At 35.7% G+C, this 13929-nt stretch overlaps 2 protein-coding genes across 5 annotated transcripts; both read left to right on the top strand.

The window, feature by feature from the left end:
- The first annotated feature begins 202 nt into the window (after positions 1 to 202).
- Positions 203 to 10883, top strand: LOC129879948 (uncharacterized). 3 transcript variants are annotated; one of them, XR_008765307.1, is made up of 13 exons: positions 203 to 656; positions 2146 to 2290; positions 3463 to 3623; positions 4344 to 4523; positions 5552 to 5627; positions 6141 to 6218; positions 6898 to 6983; positions 7545 to 7618; positions 7885 to 7930; positions 8907 to 9016; positions 9369 to 9543; positions 10077 to 10197; positions 10377 to 10513. XR_008765307.1 is itself a non-coding variant. In XM_055953704.1 (12 exons), the coding sequence occupies exons 1-12, from the start codon at positions 390 to 392 to the stop codon at positions 10569 to 10571; spliced, it is 1593 nt and encodes a 530-aa protein (XP_055809679.1). In that variant the 5' UTR covers positions 203 to 389; the 3' UTR covers positions 10572 to 10883. The 3 variants fall into 3 exon arrangements, 2 of the variants coding, with proteins under 2 accessions (XP_055809679.1, XP_055809680.1); XM_055953704.1 differs by lacking the exon at positions 10077 to 10197 and having other exon boundaries at positions 10377 to 10883; XM_055953705.1 differs by lacking the exon at positions 10377 to 10513 and having other exon boundaries at positions 10106 to 10197.
- On the top strand, positions 10569 to 13868 carry LOC129879949 (glycosyltransferase BC10-like). 2 transcript variants are annotated; one of them, XM_055953708.1, is made up of 3 exons: positions 10569 to 10635; positions 12019 to 12322; positions 12877 to 13868. In XM_055953708.1, exons 2-3 carry the CDS (start codon positions 12032 to 12034, stop codon positions 13516 to 13518), a joined length of 933 nt encoding a protein of 310 aa, XP_055809683.1. In that variant the 5' UTR covers positions 10569 to 10635; positions 12019 to 12031; the 3' UTR covers positions 13519 to 13868. The 2 variants fall into 2 exon arrangements, with proteins under 2 accessions (XP_055809683.1, XP_055809682.1); XM_055953707.1 differs by lacking the exon at positions 10569 to 10635 and having other exon boundaries at positions 11576 to 12322.
- The last annotated feature ends 61 nt before the right edge of the window (positions 13869 to 13929 follow it).

Raw genomic sequence — 13929 nt, 5'->3', positions numbered from 1 at the left:
TTGTATGCATAATTCACTTTTAATACAAATATAGATTTATCATAATATTGTTATATATTGCTATAAATGATAATAAATAAAAAATATCGCTAAAATCAATAATTAATTTTTAAAAAGTAATCAATCAAGTAATTTTTCCAATAAATTTAATTCCGCTGGGGAACCGGATATTCAAGGGCAATGAATTCGGATATTTACCCCTTTACTGAAAATGAAATTGAGATTCCAGGATGAAGATGACATATTTGAATGCGACCGAAATGAACTAAACCAACCGCAACCGATTAACGCTTCGGCATTCAAAGAGAGTGTTGAACAACCACCTACCAATATTAAAATTTCCTTTTAAAATTCAACAAGAACTTAAACAGTGAGTGAGTTTTACTTCAATGGCGACTCCCTATAATCTTTCGTTAATCATCAAGAATCCATCAAATGAAGCTGAATTTCTACTTGTTAAACAAAACCCACCTCCTAAATTCAACGATCCAGAATATGATTCTTTTTCCGATTCCCCTTTATGGGATTTGCCCTTTTCACCATTGTTACCTCTCGAATCTCCTTCTTCAGATAATCAATTTTCAATACAAGTACCTGAATCTTGCTCAGATGAGGTTGATTTAAGTAAATTTGATCTTAATTCAGCGATTCATAAGGTACCCGCAAAATATTAGTAGCTCAGTTGGTTTGGCTAACTGAACTTTCATATTATTCGTGATGTTCGATTTTCACATCTTGTAATCCCCTCCTCCATTTTCCCTACCCCTACCCCATTACTTAAAAAGAATCCAACTTGTTTGGGATAGAGGCATAATTATTGTTGTAGTACCCGGGGCCGGAGTTAGGTAGGGTGGAGGGGTTCATCTGAACCTCCTTCCGTGAAAAATACCCGAGCCAAATATTAGTAGATAAGTTGGTTGGCTACCTGCACTTTCACCTTCTTGGTGATGTTCCATTTCACACCTTATAATCCCCTCCTCCATTTCCCCATCCCCTGCCCCGTAATTTGTTTTTATTAAAAAGAATCCAACTTGTTTGGGATAGAGGCATAATTATTGATATTGTTGTTGTACCCGGGGACGGAGTTAGGTAGTGTCGAGTGGTTCATATTACACTGTTTTATATATGGTAAAATTAATTTTTGCATATATATATATATATATATATATATATATATATATATATATATATATGGAACCTGCTTTGGTTTCTTTTTATGTTTAGTTCTTCGTATTTTGAACCTCTTACTCTCTTAGTGAAATCCTGGCTCCGCCCGTTGGTTGTATCTGTATTTGCTTGGTTATTGGGGTAGGCAAAAAATGTACTTTTCCTACTCAGTATTATTTCCTTTATCCAAAATGATGAACTTTTAAGCATAAGGGTCAAAGTATTTTATTTTGGACGTGAATTCGGACAGATTCCTGTATTTTGGTTAAGAATCAACCTAAATAGTCGCTCGCCAACCACTTGAACTAAAATTAGCTGTCATATGCATAATTGGTATTTGATATGTGTAATCACCTGTGCCTAATCTATTGAACAGTAAATCCTGTTGGCTATTTGTGTAAGGATACCTTCTTTCTTCCAGATAAAATTTACATATTCGGAAACTGTATAAAAATGTTACAAGTCAAAGTTTGTATGAGTTGAATATTAAGGATACTATCTCTACTTATACATTTACTGGAAATTTGCATAATATAAAGGTCCTTCTTTTACTGAGAGAATGTAGAATTTCTGGGTGAATGAATATTAAATACTGCTGTTGCAGATTTTATCCTTTCAATATCTGGATAATTTTGATGGTTTTTTTTTCATTTTAAAATGATTATGAAATTTGAAGTTTAATTTGGAGCATTGAGTATATGTACTCTCTTTGTTGGGGCTTACTGAAAATATCTTCATAACTATCAATATGCTTCATTGTTCTTATGCCTATCATAATTATTTTTTTCATGATCATCATGGTTGTAATTGTTGTAAGACCGAAACTAGACTTCATAAAAGGTATGATACCATTCTTATGCCTATCATAATTGTTTGTAATAATATTCCGAAAGAGGCTCATCTCCATATGCTGCAGTCTATACATATGCATGTTTTACAATATGGAGTTGTTAAAGCTTGTTGGTGATGATTATGTAGGTTCTAGAGCAAGTGGAATTAGAGGATACCCCAGTTGAGTGGAAATTCCTGAAGTACGTACAGGAGCCTGAATTTGGACCAGGATTGCCAGTAAAGACAGTCTACATCATTGGAACTTTTGGTCCTAAAAATGGAAAATTAAAGGGTTTGACCGACTTCACTCTGTTCACGTTTGACTTACCTTTTTCAAGTATTTGTATGAATACTGCTGTTGCGATTTAGCTGGGTCTTACATTGTAGTCTTATTAAGAAGGGTCAATTGCCTTCCAATGCGAGCTTGCTCTTAGTCCAGTTGTAAGAGAAACGTGTGTCATTGGAACTTCGTTAGTTGTAATTTACAGCTGAATTAGAACAAATTATTATCTGCATTCTCGAACTGTAATATACTTGGTCTTTCCTAAACAGTGTCCCCTTTTCTTTTTGATCAGTAATTGTAAAAAAATAGTGGTGAACAGGGTCCTTTTCTTAAGCAGAAACCTTATGTCACTCTTCACTACTTTTAGAATACTGTACTGCTATGAAAATTAAAAGCTGCCGTCCTTTTATCTTCATCGAATTGCAAGCTTTTCATGAAGTTATCTTAGATCAGCTTTAGGTGCGATAAATATTTCAGAAAGGCTATGTCATGTCAACTCTAATCTTCATCTCTATGCCTAACCAAAGTAACACTATAAAGCTGAGATGGTGTGGCTTAATTGGTCGTTTTTTTTTAATAATCTAACAAGGTGTAATACCAAAGAATATTTTGTTACTATTTTTCAGAAGCGTGATTGTTCTTCAAATATAACAGATTAGCTTTTCGAGAGATGGTCTCAACTCTCAAGATTTGAGTGATTTCCTAACTGAATTTGGATAAAGTATTTGTGAAATCAATTAATGACCGCAATCTTGATCTGAGATCCGCATTTGCTTCAACTTTTCGAAAGGAGAAGCACGTGGTGTCAAAAACTCAGTTTGGTTGGAATTTCGTGCTCTATCATATCCCAAGTGTGCAAGTTGAATTTAATGGATTCAGTATATAAGACTCTAGGGGTTAGAAACCATCAAACATAGTTTTACTGCTACATTACCACATATTGTCTATTGTGTATCTCCTTGGTGACTGAGAAATGACAACTGTCTTCTACATAGAATTTCATAATGATAAACCTGCTATTTTGCTTTTTGTATTTTCCCAAATGAGATGGCATCCATATTTTCTAATGGGTTATGAATGACGAAATTACCATCTTTTTTATATCTCCCCAGCTCTCCTTTTTTTTTTTTTAAGAAAAAAATTATTGTCGAAATTGTAACATGGCAACTCATGTTGTACAGATGTTGAGTTCTGCAAGTGGATGACCACTGAAAGATGCGTTAGTATGCTTGCTGAAGTGAAGCCTTGCAGTGACCGTGTAGGATCAATGGTGGTTGTTGGTCTTCTGAACGATTCAAAGAAATCTGGGACTTGGAAAATTCCTCCCACCTTGCGATGTCAGGTTTGTTATTATGTCTTGTGCTTGCTAACCTGTCAAAGTTGTCTGTAACAAATGAGAAATGAATAGTAAATAGATGGACAACTAATTGTATATCACATAACTAGAGGGACTAGAAGTATCATGAAAAGCATAAATACCAATTTGACGCTGATATTTCATGGGCCCTAACCGGAATTTTTCTGAAGATCTGCAGTCAAGAAAGAACATAAGAGACATTCTATCAGAAACTCCCTGATATGGTCATTCACTCTCATGGTTCTTTGTTTCTGAGAGCTGATGAAGTCAGCCAGAAATTGTTCATTCTGCACAACTTTGGTGGCTGTTGAGACTTGTTGAAGTGTAATCACACATAGCTTCCATTTGAGATCTTTAATCTGAAGTTTCTCTTAGTTGCATAAGCAGTTGAAATTTAATCTATATGTAAGATGGCAACTCCAGAAATAGTCCTCAGTCTCAATTTGGCGAAGCCATAAATTCCGTTAAGGGTGTTCAAGATTTAATAATTTTTGATCTAGATACTTCGTATAATTTTCTATATACACAATATAATATTTTGACGAAGGGTGTTCAACTGACCACCCTTCACTGCATGTGATTACACCACTGACTTCTGACAAGCATCACATATCAATTAATTTTTGAACATGTAGATGTGAAAATTTTTATTATCTTTGACAAAATACTGCCCACTAGGAGCTGATGTTTATTCTCATGTTACAGGAGTACCCTCTTGGTGTTAAAGTTATACCTATGGAAAGTAGAACAGCTAAGCCTTTTCGTACGACAAACTTAATCGTTTTCCTGCCTGGAGACAATGCTAGTGACTGTGATGACAGTTTTGTCGCACATGGGGAAGCACTCATAGTAGACCCAGGATGCAACTCTGCTTCATATGAACAGGTTAGAGCTAGTACATAATCTAATGATATTTACTCTTTCTTAGAAGTGAAGCCAGAGAATGCAGAGAATAATCCATTCAAACTGCTTTCACAAATTTTGGTCTTAGGCAGACAGGGTGTAGCAATTTTCTTTACTAAATATAGATGCACTTGGATTGTTGTACACTTATTGGTACATTTCTTTTGAAGTGCGACACTTTCACAGGCCTAACGGCGTCTTTACAAGTTGTCTAATGATTGGTTGACTATAACTCTATAAGGATCATGTAAACAAGCAATGGAGGCAAATTCTAGTATGATACCCGAGTGAGTAAATTCTGACCAATTGATGTAGGAGCTACATTCGCTTCTGCTGAAAAATGTTCGAAAATATTGGCCAAAATGTTTCAAATTTTAGGTGTCAGTAGATAACAGCTGATTAAAGAGACCCTTCACTACCCAAATATCTGTCTTTCGCAGTTCCTGAACAATCGGCATGCTTCCTATCTCTCTGTTGCCAAGTTTGCTGTATGTTTGCTTACCATCACAATGAATATGATAATGCCTTAATGATTCACCTTTCTGGCTAAAGGCGTTGTTTTTTATATTATGATCTTCCTTGCCGGTTATGCGATGCTTACATTTTGGATAAAACAATAGTATATGTGGTTTGTTAAAAGCAAATGTCAATAGGTTTTGGCACATTCAATTGCAAGAAGTAGTAGAGGAGGTAAAAGGGGCAGCCCGGTGCACTAAAGTTCCCGCAATGTGCAGGGTCCGGGGAAGGGCCACCACAAGGGTTTATTGTACGCAGCCTGACCTTGCTGAGAATAGTTGTTCAATGTTTATACATTCAATAGCTTTACCTCGGTAAATGGGTTCCTGCACATGTTTCTCTTTTCTGTATGTCTTGGTAATCTGTTTAGGAATGTTGAGACTCTTATTGTGTTTCTTGTTTCTCCTCTTTGTTTTCATCTCTTCTTCTCTCTGGTAATGGTTCTGCCTCTTATGCTGTTGTGACATCTCAATCCCTGATGCTTGGAATACCAGCTCACGGAAATCATTGCTGCTTTGCCGAGAAAACTAATAGTCTTTGTGACACATCATCATAGTGATCATGTTGATGGTAAGTAGCTTTCACATCCAGGCCTGGAAACATTCATCTGCTTAGTGTCACAGCCTTATGTTATGCACAACATTTGGTTTTCTCACACTGATGTCATCATACTCATCATGGGTTATCCTTATGTATTTTCCTTTTGTTTCAAATGATCTTTCTTGAGCCATCTGGACATGACCCACTTTTCATGTAAAGTTATTACAAGTTATATTTTCTTTGTATCTGGCCCTTTTTATGGATTGGAAAAAATTAGTGCTCTTTTTGCAGTTATGAAATTTTTTCCTTATAGACATTTGTCTGGCTCGTCAGCAAAAGTTTATTGACTAACTGCGACATGGATTTATTGGATGTCTATTTCAATTGAAGCTGGGAAAACATCTATAACATGATGAATAGTTTCTTTAATTTTGTTATCAAAAGTATTATTCTCCATACTTTTTTCCCCAGACTAATGTGGAGGTTTTGTAAGTAATTTCTAAAACATAATTTGGTGCTCCATGTTCTTCCTGTCATGCACAGGTCTTTCCGTAGTCCAGAAGTACAGTCCTGATGCTCGTCTTTTGGCTCATGAAAATACGATTCGTCGAATTAGAAAAGGTCAGAATTTTTTTCAATTTTTAGAATAGTAAGTGTCTATCTTGCCATAATTAAATTACCTTTTTGTTTAGAGAACTACACTTTTACTTTACGTCCTATGCTTTTCTAGAAGTTTTGTCTTGCTTTTTAGAGATTTATTTGTCAGTAGAAAATATAAAGAACTTCAAGTACTTGTTATTATTGTCATTATTTTTATTTTACATAATATTGGCCTAAGGTGAATTTAAATGGAGTAACATGATCAATGAGGATTCATAGCCGACCATAACTTGTTTGGAACTGAGGCGTAATGTTGTTTAAATAGCTAGCAAGGGTTGCAGGTCTTTACCCTTTTTTGGTCATGAAAAGAAGAGGGCCAACTATTATAATGAAGGATGCCTTGTATTTTCAGTGATAATGAGCTTGCAAAGAGACATGTCATATGATGGACTTGTTTTGATGCTCGTAGCGAAAAGTTTTTTTTGGGGGGGTTGGGGAGGAATCAATACTTCCCGTTTTGACTAACAGGAATAGTTTCTAGTTGACTATGATGACTCTATTAGTGTACATTCAAGTGAGCTTAAAATACTCATGTTCATGCACCATTTACATCTTATTAATCTCACAGTATGTGTGAGTGAAATATTCTTTATCAAGTAAATGAATTTAATAACTTAAAAGTTATTTCCATGTGATGCAGATGATTGGTCTCTCCCATATGTTTCAGTTTCTGGGTCTGAGGAAATTTGCATTGGCAGTCAGAAATTAAGAATTATCTTAGCACCGGTAATCTCCATTTATGTCCTAGTTCCCTCGGATCTCTAAATTACTCTATACTATTGTCTATGGAGAATACTACCTGCCATAAAATTCTGTTTTTGACATTCATTTTTGTTGATTCTCTTCTGATACTTTCTTCTTTGTTGAAAGGATTCATGTTATTACGAGTAATATATATTTAGATTTAGAATCTGTAGGACTGTTGCTTGAGAAAAGAACCATCCGAGATTCTCACAGGGCTGAAAGCTTGTCATATCTATAATGTCAATAGAATTTTATGACATTGATATTTTTATTAATTAATGAGGGTGACTGTAGTGCTACCGTTAAAAAATCTTTACTAGAGCATAGTGAAGTTGTGATTGAACTTAATACCAGAAGTTGTAAGAAATGAATCAAGTTAAAAGTTATCTCCTAGTTTCTGAAATGGAATTTTCTTTGTAATGCAAGTAATCTCTTAGTTTTACTTCTGTTCAACTCAATCTTCCATGTAAAACATTCCAATTTTATTGTAAGAATTTTTCTGGAACTTTAACAATTTCTTTTGGTGACAATAATGTGATTCAGGGACATACAGATGGACATATGGCACTGCTTCATGTTAGTACAAACTCGTTGATTGTAGGGGATCATTGTGTGGGGTAAGATATTTTAGATCAAGAAACTTCATATCCTTTAACAAATGAGTGTTTTCACTTGATAAATAATTTGTGGACATGCTTACCAATTTTTTATGTAGCTTCCTAGTCCTTCTGCACAAATTTATTGCTTTTATGATGATATGGAAACAATCTGTTCAACAAGTCTGTGATTGTGTTGTCCAACTTTGGTTTGTTTGTCATAGCTTCTGTCATTTCTTTTACTTTCTTAAAAAAGATGCTAATTTGGTGTATCACTTGGTTTTCAGCCAAGGAAGTGCTCTCTTAGATATCTCGTCTGGTGGAAATATGAAGGTAAGTTAACATCAACATCTCTATGCTTCTTTTGGACACTCTGTCATGCGTGGAATGCTAATTAGAAGATATGGATTGGCTGTTGGGATATGACTCTTCAACAAGAAAAGCCACCATACCTTTCTTTTCCCATATAAAACTCATTTTTCATGTCAATGGACAAGCCTTTCTCATGCATTCTATTACCTTTCTTGAATAGCATTTTCCTTTTCTCTCTTTAGTTTTTGAAACTTTATGTGAACTAGTACCTCTACTCAAAGCAGTAAGAATTAAGACTACACCACCACATTTTTCATATTCAAATCTTATATCCAATTCTAGATTCTTGTTTCCTATCAAAAGGATCAGCTATGAAAGATTTTAACAGTTTGAGTCAATTGAATGGCAATCTCAATTCTAGTATTGTGTTTGTTATGGGTGCTTAGAGGGTAAAACTATTATGTTCCTAATGTTGTCTTCCACAGGTGCTTTAATCTACATTTAGGTTCCCGGCCCTATTAAAATTCGAAAACATCTACTCAACAACCACCAAAAACTTGCTAAAAAGGTGAATGAAATTTCTTGCAGCTAGAGAGAGGGGTTCAACAAGAGTGCGTAGATGAGTTCTGTAAATCTAAATTACGACTATCTACCTTTGGTAGTTTTATTTATTTTTTACGACAATGCTCATTTTATAATACCTTGTGACTACTGAATAAGATACTGATTGAAGGAAGTAGGGAATTGGGGTTTCAACAAAAGTGCATTTGTGAATTCTTCAAGTTAAATTACTTTCTAGTTTTGCTACTTTTACTTTTTATTTTCCGATAATGATTTTTGCTCGTTTAAATAATACCCCTGTGAATATACAGAACAAGATTAGGATTAGAGCAAATTGTAGGTGGTCATATGTGTTTCTATTATCATGTTCAACCATGACTTGTTTTTTCTCTTCTTTTCGAAATTCTCAGTATTGAAACTTCAATATTTTATACAGGATTACTTTCAGACAACATACAAATTCATTGACCTCTCTCCTCATGCTTTGATTCCAATGCATGGAAGAACTAATATGTGGCCAAAACACATGCTCTGTGGGTATCTCAAGTATGAAACTCACACCTCTTATGACATGAATATATGCTTTCACCCAGAGTGCCTTTTCTGTCTATCATCATTGGCGAAATCATTTGCCAAAATATATGGTTAACAATTATGCAGAAAATCTGCATGTTTCCTTGTTGCTTTCTCCTACCATGTAAATCTTGTAGTCTTGTTTAATTGAACATTCCACTAATATATGTTATAAGCTGTGAAATTTGTTCAGTTAGTTTTATGTTTATTGACGTTGTTTAAGACAGATGTCAATCACATTATCATTCTCAAAAAATGTATAAAACAAATACACTGATAGATTCAATTGATGCACATCTAAGTTATTGTTACCTGGGATTGTCAGAAACCGGAGACAGAGAGAATCAACCATCTTAATGGCCATAGAGAATGGTGCCAAAACATTGTTTGACATAGTTGCTTACACTTATGCCGATGTTGACCGAAGCCTCTGGTTTTATGCCTCATCAAATGTGAGACTCCATGTGGATCATCTAGCACTGCAGGATAAATTACCAAGTGTATGTTTTCTTTGCTCCCTTGTGATTCAACATCAATTTATTATACTTGTCTTCATGATCACTCCTGTTTAGGATGTCAAATTTAAGGATCAACAATGAGCAATTGGCGCTCCTCTTTGGAAATTCATGATGCTTGGCTGTCTTGGCAGCTTTGAATGAGCCTCAGTTTACTGTCAAAACTGTCAGTTTCATGGAATTATGGTCCAACGGATGTCATAGTTCAAAATTTTTGTACCAGTTTTCGAGTTAAATGATATACATGCTTATGTTTGTTGAATGACTTAACTGCGAAGTAGATATAATTGCTTTCCCATCATGTGGAAATTTTTGGTGATCCATAAAATTAGATTTGGCCATTTGGGCCAAATAGAAAATAATTGACGAGAGATTCCATGCTTGCCAACACTTTTGAGTGCTGATTTGCTCTATGTCTGGCTTGAGTGTAGATATAGATTCAATAGTTGGGCCATACATTTATATGCCTTTAGTAACTTAATTGGTTAGGACGCCAAACTTTTCTGTGTCATGTGCAGGACTTCTCATTAGAAAATTACAATCGCAGTTGTGCTGAGTTTGCTGGCATGGTGCATAAAATATAAGGGAACTTTCAGAAAGCTGCCCCCCTATGACCTGCAGTTACCTTTCTTCCTTTAGGTTGGACGACTACTTATTTTCCTTGTAATAGCTAGTTGGTACTGCCTACATACAATTTATCAGATACAGTCTCGAATGTCGATCATTATCTCAATCATGTACAACTACTAATTTGTTTATGCACTTAGTTTTTATATGGTCGAAGGGCCTAAGAAGTCATTTCCATCATTGATTTGCAGGATTTTTCAATCCAAAATTTTCGGGCAACTTGTGGGCTGCGTTTCCTTTTTAGGTGGGTATTGGAATACTCAAGTAGTACATTCTCAATAAAACATCACACAACGAGAGCGGCTTTACTAGTCGGTACTGGGGTTGTAGCCATCGGTTGCTTGGCTGTATCATTCTCCACAAAAGACAAACTTCTCTCTAGATGATTCAAACAATTCTTGCTCCGGAAGGCAGAATTCATTAAGGAAGTTAACTACCGCCTGGCTCCAGGTCTCATCCTCTCTCTCATTGTACCAGAAGCTCTAGGAGATGCATGAAGATGTTTCAATGCTGTTTTTAGTAGTCAAATACTCGTTGATAGTGTTGTGCGCATAGCTCGCCATAATTGTTCTGCATTTCTGATATTGCTTCGTGGTTAAAGAATGAGATTGGATCAATTAGAAATGTAAGACAAGATTGGTGTTTAATTGATCACACAACTTCTGAGACGGTTATTATAGAAACCATCTTTTTGTTTAGCAGTGTCTATTGTTCCATCGATGAGTGCATCTTTTACGTAGCTCAATAGTTCTATATAGTATCTTCTCTTTTCACGATTAATGCATATTCGTAATGTAATCCTGCACAAATAAGTTGTTCGTTCACCTCCTGGATTTGCTACTTTTGTTGAACCAGTGGATGTGGCTTGCTACAATATTCCTCACCTTAATCATAGATGATTTTTAGCATTTTCGTTCTTGTTCACGCTTAATTCATGCATGGGGTAGGCCCGTTAGTGGCGGAGACATGATTTTAACTAAGGAATTCATTATCTAATATATAACCAATATATACAATGTGATTTTTGGCAAAAGGGGGTTCGGATGAACCCCTTCTGCCCCTCTAGCTCTGCCCTGGGGCAGGTTCATGAGTGTAAGTTTTGTGCAATGATAGGTGTATAATATTCACACACCATCAGTCTTAACTTGCATTAACATGTATGCCTTCATAATAAACATGATCGGATAGTGTACTGCAACAACAACAACATACTCGGTGTAATTCCACAAGTGGAGTTTGGAGAGGGTAGAGTGTATACAGACTTTACCCATACCTTGGAAGGTAGAGAAGCTGTTTCTGATAAACCCTCGACTCAAGAAAAAACATATCAAAGCACATACTATAGAAAACATGACAAAGAAAATAAACTACAATAAAATAGTGTGATAATCGACATAAAAGAGACGGTAGAAAGTAACATAATCATAATTGAAGTTTTACTTTAACTGCAATAAAAACAGAAACAACACCTTGCCTCTTTTTATTTCACATTTTCTTGTTGCCCCATGCCAACACATCCCATGCTCCTTTGCATTTATTCCTCATTTTTACCCACTTTATACATATCATAAATTGAGACCTTGTACTGTCACTTTATACACATCATTTTTAAATGACTTAAATTCTTTTTTAAGAGATGAGTTTCCATGTTGTTACCACAATAGTCTTTACTTTGTCTATCTCATTTTTTGTACTACTATTAGGCTTGTTCATCAATGACCAATTCAAGAAGATTGTTATCTATGAAGATTTCTACTTGCCTCATCAATCACCAATCTACAATGTCTCCATCTCTACACATCTTATTTGTAATTCTTCTTCATCTAATTCTAGTTCCAATAGGAGCATGGAGTTGAATGATTGGCTCTCTCCTAAGGGTGTTTGGCACTCGATGAACGATGAAGAACTTATGTGGAGAGCTTCAATGGTACCTGAAATCAAGAAGTATCCATTTAATCGAACCCCAAGAGTGGCATTCTTGTTCTTAACAAGGGGAAGATTGCCATTGGCACCTCTTTGGGAGATGTTCTTTAAAGGACATGAAGGGTTGTTCTCAATATACATTCATACTTCACCAGATTTCAACTATGAACCTCCTCCATTATCTGTGTTTTATAAAAGAAGGATACCTAGCCAGGTTCAAGTGCTCTTTTTTTTTTTTTTAGCATTTCTTTATGATTAAGCAACGATAACATACCAAGTGTAAGTGGGTTCGGGAAGGTAGTGTTTACTGTAAGTGGGTTCGGGAAGGTAGTGTGTACGCAGACTTTACCCCTATCTTGAGAGGTAGAGAGGTGGTTTTCGATAGACCCTCAACTTGTCTTTTTTCTCCTGCCAGTGAAGTCAACAGCCCTACTAGTCAAGATTCACGTTGGGTAAGCCCACTCTGGGTGTCGTTAAGCGTTCCTTACCTATAAGTTCTCCATTTATCGGGATCAAATCAGATACATCTGATTAAGAGTGGAGGGAACCCAACCATCACACCACATCCTACAGTGGCGAAAGACATGCTATTGTATATCAATAACATCTTTCCATGACGCCCTCCTCGACATAATTGGTCTATAGTATGATAAAAATTGAAAAGCTTCGATCTATAGTTATTAGAAATGCAAGGAAAAACTACTAATTTGTCAGTATATATAAGTTAAATCTTTCTGAATCATGTCTATCCGGTTTTTTTTTCCACAGGCAGTGCAATGGGGAAGATCAACTATGATCGATGCAGAAAGAAGACTTTTAGCAAATGCACTTTTAGACATTTCCAACCAAAGATTCATATTACTCTCTGAATCATGCATTCCTTTATTCAATTTCACTACAATTTACACTTTCCTCACAAATTCCGACCAAAGTTTCCTTGGATCATTTGACGATCCGAGGAATACAGGTCGTGGTAGGTACAACAAACGTATGTACCCGAACATTACACTTTCTGATTGGCGAAAAGGTTCACAATGGTTCGAAGTACATCGGGAACTTGCAGTAACTATCGTCTCTGACGTGACATATTACCCGGTTTTTAAGAAGTATTGTGTGCCACCATGTTACATGGATGAACATTACTTGCCTACATTAGTGAACAAAGTTTGTCCCAAGTTAACGTCGAATTGGAGCGTTACGTGGGCAGATTGGTCAGCTGGTGGCTCGCACCCGATGACATTTTCGAAGAAGGATGTGACAGAGGAGTTTTTGAAGAGTGTTAGGAGTGAGTTCAATTGTAGTTATAATGGAAAGATGAGTTCAATTTGTTTTCTTTTTGGGAGGAAGCTTCATCCTAATACTTTGCAACCTTTACTTAGGATTGCACCAAAGTTGCTTGGTTTTGGTTGATCCCCCACCCCCACCCCCACCCCTAGCAAGGAGGAGCATAGTTGGCATGATGTTCTATGCAACGACAACGTAATGAATTTACGGAATATCAAATTAGGTTGATCTACAATATATAACTAGAGTCTTATAAGCAATCTAGTGAATTCCTTATAAGTGTTCGTGATGAAGTGTTAGTATTCGTTATGATGGAGTATTATTCTTAAGATTTCCATATCTTACTATAATCGGACTTGTTATAACGAGTTAAATTGCATTGATTGTATTCCATTACTTCCAAGGGGTGTGAATGTACTCTAAATGTATACACTAAGGAGCCGTTGGATAGTTGGTTAGAGTTATGCAAGTATTAGTAACACATGAATTGACTTTTAATAATCTATGTATTATTTTATACTTTAATTATTCATGTAT

This window comes from Solanum dulcamara, chromosome 2, assembly GCF_947179165.1.
Source record: "Solanum dulcamara chromosome 2, daSolDulc1.2, whole genome shotgun sequence".
Lineage (NCBI taxonomy): Eukaryota > Viridiplantae > Streptophyta > Magnoliopsida > Solanales > Solanaceae > Solanum > Solanum dulcamara.
This window is presented reverse-complemented; position numbering and strand designations above follow the sequence as displayed.